Source organism: Uloborus diversus, chromosome 6 (assembly GCF_026930045.1).
Source record: "Uloborus diversus isolate 005 chromosome 6, Udiv.v.3.1, whole genome shotgun sequence".
NCBI lineage: Eukaryota > Metazoa > Arthropoda > Arachnida > Araneae > Uloboridae > Uloborus > Uloborus diversus.
Window position 1 is genome coordinate 130,927,059 of NC_072736.1, and position 15,334 is coordinate 130,942,392.

The 15,334-nt window shown below is 33.0% G+C and overlaps 1 protein-coding gene across 1 annotated transcript in view; it reads left to right on the forward strand.

Moving 5' to 3' along the window:
* LOC129224114 (polyphosphoinositide phosphatase-like) overlaps window positions 1-14,651 on the forward strand; it is a 60,067-nt gene extending 45,416 nt beyond the window's left edge. The window contains exons 18-21 of the mRNA XM_054858522.1: window positions 944-1,193; window positions 6,907-6,986; window positions 12,078-12,155; window positions 14,474-14,651. Of these exons, the coding sequence (XP_054714497.1) occupies window positions 944-1,193; window positions 6,907-6,986; window positions 12,078-12,155; window positions 14,474-14,651 (586 nt within the window). The remainder of the gene's footprint in view (window positions 1-943; window positions 1,194-6,906; window positions 6,987-12,077; window positions 12,156-14,473) is intronic.
* Window positions 14,652-15,334: the final 683 nt, after the last annotated feature.

The following is a 15,334-nucleotide window of genomic DNA, read 5'->3' on the forward strand; positions in this document are numbered from 1 at the left end:
ATGTAATGTAAGTTTGATAATAACATCATAATACTTAACTGAGATCAAGGGATAGAATTTGATCCTTCTATGAATTGTGTTTTGCAAAATATTTGAAACGTTGAAAAGTAATTTCTTTTCTTACGAAAGAGAAATAACAGTTCTATAAATATGGCACTGAGTACTAATAAGTTCAATGCATATGTTGACCACAAAGGAAATCAGTTTGGTTACACCAGTCACTTTGTTGAATGTCTTCTGATCCATAAGCTCACTTCCTTTGCATTGAAAAGTGACACTGAAACATGTTTCTGCAGCAATCAGCAAGTTTTGTTCAATAAAATGTTGTTCTTTTTAATTTTACAGTCACTATACTTATATTTTCAAGATAAAACAGAAGATAGTTTTATATACACATAATAATTATATGTTTGGTTTGACAATTGCATTTACAAAATTTTTATTCCTGAACTCTGAGATCTTTTCAGGGTACAACAGAAATTGTAAGGTATGGAATTGTTTATAAGATAGTCCATTCACATTTTTTGTCACCAGTAGTAAGATTTTTTACTCAGTATTCTTTAATATGTAGTACTCTTAGTAAAGTGTCTTGATAACTCTGTTTTGCTTGCAGAATCACATAAGTTTAAATTATAGAGTTAAATCTTCTTAATTTACTATTTTAAATTTAATGTATGAATCTATAAAAAAATAATTGATTTGTATCTATTTAAAAAAAAAAGATATGTTGTATGAAAAGATTTCAAGGGAAAAAAGAGAGAGAGAGAGAAGATAAAAGTATGTTATTCTTTGAATGCAGTTTTGATTCTTTAAGCTTGAGGGGCTCTTTTAAAATTCAAATACAGTTTAAACTTTAATGAACATATTGCATGCTATTTTTTTTTTCAATGTTAGGGGAAAAAGAATGAAATTTAAGTTCTAAAGAATTGTTTTTCTTCTGCAGGGACGTCATGCCAAATTTTACTTCAGACTACAGTCCTTTTTCAGTTCGGGTGAGGCCTGGCAGGAAGCGTGAAAGTATTGGGGAAAAGCCACCAAATCCTTCTGTGACTGGAATTTCATCAACAACTTCGTTGTCAAGTGGCACAAGTGAGACAGATAGTGGAGATTCTAGTAGTGAGGACAATTTTGTGTTTCTGGAGAGTGAAGAATCTAGTTACTCTTTGAGTTCTACTCGAGGATTGCGATTTGAGGTATTTTACTTTTTTTGTGCAGTATTAAGATTATTGCCTATCATTAATTTGCTTTTTGAGCAACCAAACTAGTGCTTGACATTTCATGAACTCAATCGTTTTTGTGATTGGTAGATAGGGAACAGTGTGATGCATTTCGTTATGGCTAAGAAAATTCATTTCCTGGAACTGAATATTATCATCATCATTTTTTTTTTGAATGTATTAATAAAGCCTTTAGTTATTTATATTTCTTTAGTTTATTTATTTATTTTTAAAATTTATTTCATTTATTTATTTTTCAGCCCATGAAATGCTCTTATTGATTCCCCCCCCCCCCCCTCTTTTGTTGGTTTTTTGACGTTATTTTAGATCGGGTACTTCCAGTGGCGGATCACCGCATAGGCGCATGAGGCGATAGCTGGGGCCTCCAAAAAAGCAGGGGGCCTTGGAGCTGCGAAGTGGACTATCCTCAAAACCAAAATTTTTGTTTTGAGGATTTTCCGTTGACAGGCATAATTTTGAGTGGCAAATGCTCAAAACTCATGAAAATTGATATTTAATCATGAATTTTAGGTGCGGGCTGATTGCTTCCAATAGGGCCCCCTAAGGCTTAGGGGACCCCTGGCTTCAGGTGCCTTTGTTTGGATTTTCCCTGGAGTTTGGATTTTCCTCTTTCTTCCCACAATTTCAGCATACAATTGTGTTTGTAAATCCTCGACAAAATTATTCTGATAAAATTCACAGTTAGTCTTGTTAGCAGGCCCGGATCTACGTACCCACAAACCCTGCAGTACAGGGGGGGCACGGCCTGAAAGGGCCCAACGTCCCAAGAAATTGAAAAAAAAAATTAAAAAACTAGCACTAAGTTCTTATTAACGGTACGAATGTACACTGCTGGCCTCTCGGAGTGGCCCTACACAGTTTTTGCAGGGGGCCCCAAAAATTATAGATCTGGTCCTGCTTCCTAGAAGAACTTTTCCCATTCCAAGTAGTTCTTTGACCACTTACTAGTCGGCTTCGTCTGAATAAGGAGTATGCATTTTTTTTTAAAAAAGCACTATTGATATACACATGATTGCATTTGCTTTAATTGGAATAGTCATATAGTTAGGAAGTGTCGAGAGGGGTGAGGCACCCCCCCCCCTTCCCAAACAAATGATAACCAGTCGTCATTTTTGTGTCAGTATTATATCAGTCCCTCAAAATATAACAGTCGTCATTTGTGCCCGAGTCGCTGTTTATAGGGGAGCAGGCAGCAGGATTTACAACATGGGGTGTAAAACTCGACCTTGGAATGGTCACTTTTCTTGACGAACAATTATATTGCCTTTCCTTTATCTAGAATGCTGAAGGGAGAAGAGACAGATCTGTGGGGGGTCCAGATTGAAGTCGTTTTCACACGCCGGGCACAGTTGTGTTTTCTTTCTTTACTTTTTGCACAGTTTCCCACTTTCCCACCAGTAACCAACCCGTAACAAGATAGTTTTATGACGTATTTAGTTAAATAAGTCATTTGGAAAAGGCGGGAATTTTTTATTTTTCTTTTTTTGGAGGAAGAATGAAGAACGTTCGTCATTCGCTGTTTTGATTCACTCGTGCTCGTGAACGTGCTTTTGCTCTGTGTCTTCAATCAATGACAAGACCATTCCTTTTGAGATAAGTTAAACATGTTTTAATAACTATTTAATTTTTTGAATTATGCTGCAATCTTGGTGTTAAATGATAAATTTCGAAATATAATAGGCTACAATTAAAGTGGTACAAAGGTATTGCTTTTGAAAAAAAAAATATATATACTATTAAATATATCGGCTCGAAAGGCCGATGAACTCTTTGAATTTCAGAATATACTCGAGCAAGAGTCCCCGAACAGACTTTTTCAAGTTTTTTAAATAACAGTTAGAAAATATTTAAATGGTATAGCCCCTGAATATAAAATATAACTAAAGTTTTTAAGACCATAGTTTTGAGAAAAAAAAAATTTCACGGAAGAGCCCAGCACCTCTTTCCCGTAAAATTTTTTATCATGTAAATTTTGTTTGCAATTGCGTTTTTGAAACTTCAATTTTGAAATTGGGAAGGGGGGAGGGGCAGAGAATTGATTTCAATCTATTTTTTTAAAAAAAATCATTGGGGGCACTCCCTGGGCTCCATCCCTTACCCCTAACGTTAAATGGCTTCTAACCGCGTTTTTAAGGCTTCAATTTCTACTACTTTCTGCTGAGACAACTGAACTCCCCCCAAACATCAGCAAAGAAAGTCTAAAATGGTGTTTTTAAACCTTCAAGTTTCAAAATTTTTCCGGGGGAGAACCCCCGGACCCCACTTCTCTTAGTAGATCAGAAGTTCTCTCTCTCTCTCTTTTTTTTTTTTTTTTTGCTATTTGCCTCACCCTTCTTGGACTTTTTTCTGATGGCACCACTAAATTACACTTGCATTGGAAAACTGGAGAAAACTGGGATTTTGCTAAATACCCAGGGGTAGGAATTGTTCCTAAAATTTCGAGTTTTGTCCTAAAATGTCTATAATGTTCACACTATATTCCCAACTTGTGCAGAAAAATAAAACTTTTCATGATGATATGCCTGTATTTTAGGACAAAAGAGACCTTAAGAGACTTCGTAGACCTTAAGATTTTTTTTTTTTTAAGAAAGAGAGAAAAACCTTTGCTGCTGCCAACTTTTTTTCTAGAGAAAGGCGGGAGGGGGGGGGAGATGCAGTTAACAAAAACCATTGAACTATGTCAGTTTCTTATAGTTCAATGACAAAAACAAATGCTCAATATAAAACTGTTTTATCTATACTTTCTAAAGCTTGCAGTCATTCCTCTTCTACAAAAAAGCTATAAAATAAAATAAGAACTCAAATGTAAGCACTTGGTTCAAAAAGTATATTTAAAACAAAAGTTAAATGGTTTGTCCCCAGGTGTACTGGGAAGTAATATTTATTTTTATAGTACTTACATTCCGTTGTAATCTGAGCATTAGCTTGTTCTTCCAATACAAAGAGTTTGGTGCTTTGTGTTTCTGTTCAGTGAATAATTTCTTGCGTATATAATTTTTAAATTTAGTCACTAACTTTTTGTTTTAAAAATGTGAATAGTAATTTGTTTTATTGAAATGCCATGGGAAACGAAATTCTCTTCCTTGTGGTTGAAAAAGCAGGCAGAAAATTAGCACATGGTGCCATGTAGAAAGGGATGAATTTAAAGCATTTTATTTTCACAGGTATTTTCTCATGCTGATGCGGCGAGACATAAGAGGTTGACAAGTAGCTTGAAAAAATCAAACTGTATTTTAAATTCCAGGTTCTTTGTCTTCTACTGAAAAAAAATTGGTTATGATGAAGCAATCCAAAGTTTTTATTTCGAATTCACTCCAAGAAGATTTCGTAAGCGGAGGTTTTCTTATAGTTTTAGTTGTCATAAGAAACAATTATCAATTTGCATCTTCAAATGGTTTATCTGGAATTTACAGGGATATTTTTGATGATTCAGAGATACTAAAAAGTATCAGATTATCTGATAAAAAGAAAAGTATGCAATAAATTTTAGACTTGCACCTTGCACTCTACTTTTAATCCCTCCTTATGAAGGACATTTTTTTCAACAACAACAAAAAAAGTAAAGAAGCAATTGGACATATGTACATTTATTTTTACTTCATACTGTTCACTGTGTTAAAGAATAAAAGATTGAATGCATTGTATTGTAATTTTCAAGATTGAATTTGAAACGTTTTATCATCCAATGCGAAAATCAAGCTTATAAATTACGTTTAAGTTAAAAAAACTTGATATTTGTTGTCCTAAAAATTACTAATCTTTTATCAAAATTGTGTTCTAAAATTTTTGAAATCACCACTCCGACCCCTGTAAATGCCTGAAAGCGGGACTCGTAGAATCTCTCCCCCTGTACTGACTAAATTACGAACAAATATAGGAGGCAAAATTTTTCACTGTAATGTGTTTTTTTTTGTCAGAAATGTTTTTTTTCCTTTTAAATAAAAATGTAACTGTCCCCCCCCCCATAAAGCTTGTTCGTGTATTCAAAAAATAAAAAAAGTTATGATTTCCTGCATTGTTAATATTAGTAAGACTCTATTGTTTTTGTTGTGAGGGCCTCGGGATCAGGCTGCGCTTGGGGCCTCACAATCCCATGATCCGCCACTGGGTACTTCTACATTTTTATTTAATTATTTGACTTTAAATGCTTAAATGCAGGAAATATGAATGTTTGTTCCTTACCTGATATAAAGGGTGTCCCAAAATTAACGCAAGATTTGAATTTGCCACAATTTTTGCTGTGAATTGTTGGCAGCCACGGCAGCTGGGAGTTTGGGGTTAGTAAAAATGGAGTGTTATGCTATTATACAGCCAGCGAAACAATTCCATCACTGCATGAGGAACTTCCTGTGCGTGTACTCTCTCGTTTCGGTGATATGAATTGTACCCTAGATCGTGTGATTTTACATCATTAGACTTCTCCCTATGGGGTTATTTGAAGTCAAACGTCTATGTCAGCAATCCCACAACCACCTGCGCATTACCTAATTGCGATATCGAGCGCCAATAACAGTAAACTGCTTGACCCGCCCAAACTTCATTATTTTTCAAATAATTGTTCGATAATGAAAACGCATTATAGAATCGAAAACGCTCCATTTGTAATAACCCTAGACCTTCAGCTGCCAAATTGTCCTTTTTTCAAGATTGCCTACAATTTATTGCAAAAATGGCGGCAAATTCAAATCTTGCTTTAATTTTGGGACACCCTTTATAACTTAAGAACCCCTTGTAATGGGAGATATTTAAATGAATTCATTTGAAACATTTTCCATTTTCATTATGCTTCTCTTATAGGTTTTTGCTTTTTTTTTAAATTTTTTTAACAGGGTTTGCATTTTTTTAATTTTTAACATGCATTTATTTGATACTGCAGTCAGGGCCGGATTTGAAAGTGTGGAGGTCCCGGGGCAACGAAGGAGTGGAGGCCCCTAATCAAGGTTCCAAAATATCATCAGATTTTCGAAAATATCCGATACTTTGATATATATCCGAATATTTTAATATATATGTATATATCCGATATTTTCGAACAGCACTTTAATAGTAAATACATCCTGAACTTACTGCTAATTATTTTTTTACATTATTATTATTATAATTTACATAGGAGAAAAAACGTAAAATTTGCTGCCCCGTGAAAGTTAGGATATTTTGTAAAAATTTTATTGTGGGGGCCCCTTTATTGTGGAGGCCCCGGGGCAGTAGCCCCGCCTGCCCTCCCCTAAATCCGGCCCTAACTGCAGTTGCTCACATTTCTTATTGAACAGATAATTTTTCAGACAATTGACTCATGTATCATAGCATAACTTTAAAAATATGGTTCATTGAATATTAATATTCTTTTGTGTATTATTTTGTATGAATAAAAACTCTGAACGTAAGCTAAAAGTTATGCAAAGTTATAACAGAGAGTGATCACTTGACAAGCAATCATTGATTCAGAAAATTTGAATTTCTCAGAAAAGAATACAAGTTTTTTTTTTCCTGTTTTGTTTTATTCTTGGTGTGATTGAGTAAGAAATAATAAGATAAGGAGTAAAAATTTTTATTATTTTTTTTTTTTTGTGAATTTTGGTGGGATTGTTAAACAAAAATTTTATTTTTTTCACAAAGAAATCCTTTTTACCATTTTAGCTAATTATCTCTTATTCTTTCTTCCTAAAAGAATGTATTTAGTACAATGAAGCAGATTTATGGAACTGAGCTTCAAAATCCCAGTGATCAAGACATGAAACTATATAAAAGGTAATGTAATCATGCTATTTCTTAAAAAAATAATTTTGCTATTTTTCCATTCATTATCTATGCTTTTGTCATTACTTGTACTAGTGTTTTCATAAGTACATTACAATTACTTATGTTGATATACTTTACAGTTTCTATGTTAATTGCAATGTATAAATGCATTGCAATTAACATCGGAAGTCATTTGTTTTTATTAAAACACTTTAAACATTTCTTTCTTCGAGTTTTTTTTCATTAAAATAAATTGAAGCTCACATCTTATTTTAGTCAATTTATTATTTTACGTCAATAATTCTTTGAGCTGGAATGCACACCAGTTGAAAAAATGTTGTATTGAGAAAAACGCATTTGAAAAAAGCTACTGTGAACATTTTTGAATGTCCATAGTCATAGCATTGGAACCAGAACTTACATCGAAATTTTGGTAACTTATTCTTGAATAGTTTTATTTACTATTTATGCTATATTTTTTAAAAAAGTGGACTTTTTGACCGATTTAAACTGTCCCTCCTCCACCCTTAAGTAATTAGGGTCAGTTGGTGTAAAAGAAAACATGGGGTAAATGGAAACAACCTCTATTACCACGCTTGTGGAAATTTTTGAAACAAACAGTTGGTGAGTGAAGACTAGGTAGCACACAGCAGACATTCTGAGAGTGCTGCATATTTCCAAAAAATTGTGGAGGCATCTTCATTGTTTGAGGAGCACACTGTGAACTAAATGGAGTTTTTCCATTTACTCAATAGTCTCAGGAGCAGAATTTAAGCCCACTTCAAAAGCTATTCAGCAAAAAGCGAAACTTTGGGAAAAAAGCTTTAGTGAAATGCTAAAATGTTGATGGCTAATGAATACGTTTGTATATCTTTCTATCTGCCTCTGTGTTTCATCTCCAGTTGAAAGAGAGATTCTTTTTTCAGTCAAAACATTTTTAAAAAAAGAATAGACAGCAGCTTTTTTTCTTCAGTTTTGAAATAAAAACTTAGAATTATACTTAGCCATTAAGAGAACACAAGTTTGATTTTTAGAATGCCAATAATGCATTTATTCTTGAAAATAGTACTCATCAAGACAAAGTATTGTTGACTTTTAATAGTACAGTACAACCTCAGTTTAACGATTGTTAAGGGACTGGAAAATTTATTGTTAAATCAGGGATATTGTTAAATCTAGGAGCATATATATTCAAAGCAGTTAAATCTGGACCGGTGAAATGTATCATTAAATTGAGATAATCCTTGAATCGGGTATCGTTAAATCGAAGTTATACTGAGGCTTAAACAGGTTAGCTAAAATTTATAATAAGATTAAGTTCACTATTGCCATGCTTGCTTCCTCCCTTGGATTGTGCCTCGTTTTTGTTTATTTTTTTTCTTATTCGAGCAAAAAAGCGAAAATGCTTTGCTTCATCTTCATAAATTTAATCGTACTTTAACATTTTGCGAAAATTGTAACCATAGGGGAACCTTGCTCAGGAGTAATAGGGAACACTATTTCATTTGCTAACATGCAATCATAAACTTAAATATTTCTTATCCACTTTCTCATACTGTAGTTTTGAAAGCAGTGCAACAAAATTTTTTCTCTCAGTTCATCTAAAAGAAAAAGACAGATCTAAAATTGAGGCATTAAAATTCTGTATTTCTTTACATCAACTGACTCCTTACTGTAAACTCCGGATTATCTGTAGAATAGAGTTGCAGGGTAACCGCAAATAAGTGAAATCTGCAAAATAGGTAAAAAAAGATATTAGTTTATTCAATAGTTCAAAAAAAAAATAAATAAAATTTGCATACATTTGAGCTTTAGCTAAAACAATAACAGTGCATGAAAAAAATATATATAATAGCAAAAACAAGGCTGCTCATTATTTCAAACCGATTATACACATACTCCAGTAAATTGTGTGAACAAATGAAGTGAAACAGATCAAACTAATTTACACCAGAAACTTATAGGGGATGGGAGAGGACTCCTTTTGAGCAAAACTGGTCTGATGGCTCCTGATTACCTGCATAAGTAATGTAGATATAAAAATCAGTAAATTTAAAGATATAAAAGCCAGGTTTCGACAACTTTGGAAGATTTGGTGTGATTGGATGGGAGAGGAAGAAAGAAACGTAACTGTCTAACAAGGAGAGGTTACGGTCTCGGAAATTCAGATCAGAATGAGATTTGGTAGATTAATAGTATCCGTTAAGGGTACTCTCAGGTTAAAGTAATAAAGCGCACTAGCTATAAAATTCTGAGAAAATAGCCTTTAAAGATTTACGCTCAACTTATAAACTAGTAGAGATTGTTTGTAAACAAGTGCCCGGTGGTCATGTGGGCAGCGCTCTGGGGTTCCATGCGGCCGATCAGAGTTCAAATCCACTGCAAGTTTCTTTTTTGTTCATTTATAAAGTGACTATTACCGCTTTTTGCAGTTTGAATTGAAGGTAATACTTAACTTAAAAAATATGATGTATTTTTAATGTGTGATAGTACATTAAATTTCTATTTACTATTCTCACAAACAAGTGATTACACATTTTTAGATATTGTAAACTTTGACGAAGTAAATGATTTTTGCAATAAATACATAATCAGTTTCTTTGTGGATGAGTAAGAATGTTGTTTTATTGCATATAAGCAGGTAGTCAAATTTTAAAAACCCTAACCGTACTTATCGAGCAATGGTTTTGCTCCTTGATTCTGTTATTTGTAAATTTGTCGTCTGCTGTATTTTACATTGAATAATCAACTCTTTATTTTCCATCTATTATCGTCTGTGCTGTATATTAGACTGGAAAATTCTATACCGTGAAAAAGGATTTCAGTTTTTAAAATATTGTGAATCGAAATGGTCAATTATTGAAGTAACCCTGAAACGAATAAAATCTGTTGGCAAAATGGATAAAAGTTCATTGCACAGTGAAATGTTGAAGCAGAGATTAAAAGATGCGGTCGTTTATTACTAGAGCTTGCTTACTGAAAATCATTGATTGCATCAGAATCATAACAAGTTCAATTTCTCGCGTTCATTTTTATAAACAGGTAAAGAATTTAATAAAACGTATACAAAATTGCGCGTATCTCGTTGAAAGTAATAGAGAAATAAATACCTATGAAGACTGCATAAAAATACAATCAATTGTCCATCATCAACTGTCATCGCCAATTTTTGATAAAATGATTCGATATGCCTGGTATACTTCTAAACTTTCTGACAAAAGAGAAATTTTCCTGAATGTAAATGAAGTATGTTTTCCAACGACTCTTTCACAAAAAAGTTGCTCCTGTAAGCAATCTTCCTTCATAAATTGTGCGAGATGTCAAAACAGTTTTTGTTTTCCATGTTTTTATAATAAATATCATTCTGGTGTATTTATATAAATAACAACTATATTGTTAAAAATTATCTATAAATTTAGCTCTACAGTGATTTTGTAGCCGTTGTAATTCAAATTTTAACTTGTATCGCTTTAATTTATCTCCATTTTCTCTATTAAAGTGCTTTACATGTTTAAAAATTTCGCATTATCTTCAATTCAAATTGCACAAAGCTGTAACAGTTACTTTATAAATGAACAAAAAAGAAACTTGCAGTGGATTTGAACCCGGATCGGCCGCATGGAATCCCAGAGCGCTGCCCACATGACCACCGGCACTTGTTTACGAACAATCTCTACTAGTTTATAAGTTACGCGTAAATCTTTAAGGGCTGTTTTCTCGGAATTTTATGGCTAGTGCGCTTTATTACTTTACCCTGAGAGTACCCTTAAAGGATACTACTAATCTAACAAATCTCATCCCAATCTGAATTTCCGAGACCCTAACCTCTCCTTGTAAAACCAGATTTTTCTTCTTGCCAAATGGGTGCATTTATTTACATTCAGTTAAATTTCTTCTCGTTTTGGATTGAAGATTTTCTTTTTCAGTTGGAAGCACTGCAGATAATTAAGAGTTTACTGTAATTTAAAAACTGAAAACCATTTTTGTTCTGGAAGTTAAACACTAAAATTCAAATTTAAGAGTTTCAACCAATGAAATGAGTTAATAGTACATAGTTTGAGCATGTGGAGTTTAAAAATGAATGAGTAATTTATAATGGGCTCGTTTCCCAAATTTTAAAAGTATTTTTTTCTGAAAGAGCATGCTAAAAACATAGGATTGGACCATTTTTTAAATAATTTGGCTAAATTTAGTATTTTTAAAAAATTATTTTAATCGTTGCGCTTTCATTGTTTACTACTTCTGCCGATGACATCCCAAATGATGAAATGCCATTCAGTGTTGCCATTCACAGATCATAATATTTAATTCAACTCTTTACTCATATGTAGTGGCAACGATATGGTTGATAGCAAGCGTAGAGAGCAATATTATCATGACGTGGAACCGCCAGTGGAGATGCGCAAAAGTACATCATCTGTAACGCGTCATCAAGTCAATGACGTCACCTTGTTTTCAAAATTGGACTCTTTAAAAAATTAATTAAAAATTAATCGTTGGAAAAATGAAAGTATTTTCTTGCTCCATGTTATTTTTTTTTGCTTATTCAACCAATTTCAGTGACTAAAAGTAGTACTTTTGCCTAAAGGAAACAACCCTATTAGCTATATAAAGTAACACTTAAATTATTACGTGTGAAAGCACTACTGTCATTCAGTGCAGGGGTACCCACCGGGGGGGGGGGGGGGAGCATCGCACAGACTGCGGCATTGAAATTTTTTTTAGTGGGTTGTTTTGAGGGGTATTTTTTACTTTTTTTGTGAGGGGGGGAGGAATATGTGCGTATGTATTTTGGGGGTTGCGCCTTTGCTCTTAGTGGAGGTGGTCACCCCTGATTCAGGGTATCTTTGAGACAGTCCGGATATTTTGCTCTACCTCATATGTTTTACTTTAGTTAACTTAGGAAAAAAAATAGAAGTTCCAGTGCTACATTCTTGCTGGTGTTATTTATAATTTTAAAATATTCTATAATATAAAAAAATATGAAATGGCGCTAAGTTATCCGGATTGACTCAAAGAGACCCTTAATGACTGTACTGAAATTTTGTAACGTGTGTAAAACACTTTTTTTTTGTAATCAAATTATATTTTTATTTCAAGGTATGTCAATATTGGAAAATGTGCTGGAATAGAACATTCTAACTTAGAAAGTAGATCTTTGAGCTCATCCTTTAGATTGTAAGTATTGTTCCCTTAAATTTTTACTTACTTAAGTTAGCCAATAAAAGTGATACTTAGCATTTTAACTGAAATTTTATGACTCAATATTTTAATGTTAAGTCATAAAATTTCACCAAGGATGGATACAAGGGAGGGGCGACGAGGATGATCGCCCCTTCCTTGAGAGAGTCTGCACTGACAATATTTTGAGATTGAAGTCCGAAACGTGCAATTTACGGATACCTTTGGTGATGAAAAGGGGAAGGAGGCTCTAAGCACTCTTGAAAGCTCTGTATGTCAGTCGTTTTGAATTACAATGATGCAGCAGCCCCCCTTCCCCTCAAGCAAATTTGATTTGTAATAAGAGGCAAGTAAAAACTAATTGCTCCCCCCCCCCCTTTAAATTTTTTTTCGATCTGCCCTTGAATTGCACAGTTTATATTGATTTTACTATACAAAACTACCCTATATAAATGTATGCAGTACAACCCTGTTATGCATTACCTTAGTTCACTGTGACATTGGTTAGACAGCAGGTGTCATCATGTCTTCCAGTATTTTAAGCAATTGAAAAACTCTGATTTTTTTTTTCGTTTGCAAAGCAGTTGAACAAGCTGTAAACACGCTCTGAACATGTGAAGTGATTGAAGCAAATAAACTGCACATTAAATAAAACACATTAAGAGTTTTGCTCTGAGATTGATTTCTTTCCATGTACTCTTTTCTCACCAGATTAAACAGGTTAAGATTTGAATTAGGTTTTTTATTGCTAACTGCTTTTTTGCACGTGGGGGGGGGGGAGGGATAATAGATCCCCTATAAAGAGATAATAGAAAAACTAAAAGAATCACTCGAGACCTGGTCCAATCCCTAACCATTTTCAAGTTATGGTAAGATTAAGGAAAAGGAGCCAGAAAACAATTTTCCAAAAAAATTCTGACTTCTGAAATTCTTGAAAAACCCAGACACTAAATAAGTACATATTTAAGAAGATTTTACAGCAAGCTACAAGTTTTTAAACATTGGAAGTATTCAAAATTTAATTGCCCCCAAAACATAGGGTTTGCATTTTCAAAAACAACCATATGAGCTACAATTGATCAAATCTGCCAAAAATTAATCCATCCCACTAGCTTTTTTTTTTTTTTTTTGAATTAATTCACAGCAAATAATATTAGGGTTCAAGTTCCGCAGAAACTAAGCGTTTTCTTTGAAACATTGAAATCAGTGTTTGTCAAAAAAGTACACCAGTAAAGGTGTCACAGTGCTTTTAGTACTAAATCCCTCCACAAATTTCTGAAACCATCTGTTTTTTAAACAAAACAATTTTTATACAAAATTATGATTAGAGAAATATGTTTTTTCCATTTTGTTTATCAAAATGAGGCAGGAAGTAGAGGAACTCATGCCATCATATTGGCTTATGGTTGAATTTTTAAATTTTTCTTTCCATATCGAAAAACGATTTACTTGTGAGTAAAATTCGTTGATAAAAAGTACCTTTAAAAAATGTTTCTTTTTTTATTGTAGCTGTGAGAGGTAGAGGTGAGAGCAGAGATATTTAATTTCAAACTTTCATGGACATTTCAAAACTGACTCCCCCCCCCCCCCTTGTTTTATTTTTGGGAAACTGCGGAAGACCTACAACTCTTTTTTTTTCTTTTTTGGCTTGAACTCGTGATGAGTATTTACAAGCTTAAAATCACAAGAAATTAAATATATCTGCACCTCCATAAAATAGAAATTAAAAACTCATTTTTAATGGTAGTTTATACTCTTTAGTTTATTGATGAATAGTTTTACTCGCACGTAAATAGTTCTGTGATATAAAATGAAAAATTTTAAAAATGCACATGGAATCCAAGATGGTGGCATGAGTTCCCCCTACTTCTGACCACATCTTGATAGACAGAACGAAAAAAAAAAAACATTTCTCTAATCATAATTATGTATAAATGTTGTGCATAAAAATTATGAAAAAAAAATCCAAGTTTTATAGTCTTAAGTATTTGTTTTAATTTTTCTGAACTTGGAAAAATTATATTTTCATTCAGATTTCTTCTAATCATTCAGCTTAGTAGACCAGAAAATTGAATCCTGTAGAAACATGAAAGTTTAAATTATGTTTAAGACCATTTTTTATGTTTAATTTTGTGAAAACAATACTTAGTTACTAGAAAAAATTTCAAAAATGTAAGTACAGAAAAAATAACTACTATTGCATTTTTATAATTACAAATTTTGCAAATTACTCAACTTCTAATTAAATCTTCAAATAAAATTTCATTTCTATTATTTAAGTCATCTGATTTTTTTGTTTTAATTTTATTTTGCAGAGTACAGAAAAGTAATTTTACAAATGATTCCACCAAGAGCACCATAGTTCCTAAAGTCAGCAAAGAAGCAATCGATATCTATAATGCTTATGTGAAAAAAAGTACTCATGGCCCATCAGAGCCATCTGCCAAATCATTAGAAATATATCAAGCATATTATATTAGTAAACATCAATAGAAGATTTGTATAAATAAAGGAATTCAGAGAGCGTTCATTTTGTAAAACTATCGACATAAAGTCAAGAAGTTTTCTATTTTGTTTGTTGAGAACTTTTATTAATGCTGTGATATTTAGAGCTGTAGCTCCCATTGAATTTTTAGGGGGCTGTCCCGTTTTAAAAAGACTGAAATATTGCTTTTGTGTCTGTGTATGGGATGGAACTAAAGAAGGTGCATGCTGCCGTGCTAAGCGCAAAAGTTGTATCCGCATCTGAGCTCAAAATGAGAAACTGCTATTTAAAATTTTATGCCACTATATATTTGATTCATAATGCACTTTTTTAGAGTTTTTTTTTTTTTTTTTCAAAATACTTCCCATTCAAATGATCATAAATATTGCATATAGGTAAAATATACAAATACAAAACTGACGACCAGCAACAGTCTCTGGGCCCAGCTAGGCTCTTCCTATTTACAATCCCCAGTGACGATCAATGGCCCTCTTAAAACTATCTACTCCCTTGCTCATTACCATCTCTTCCTGTAAGCTGTTCCAAGGTTCCACTACCCTGCTTTTTTAGCAGGGTAGTGGAACTTGTTATAAAGAACTACCTGGTCACAATAACTCAGTTTTGATAAGAAGTACAAATAAGACTTTGGAGCTTAGCATGGCAGTATGATCTTGATGTGCACACAATGTAA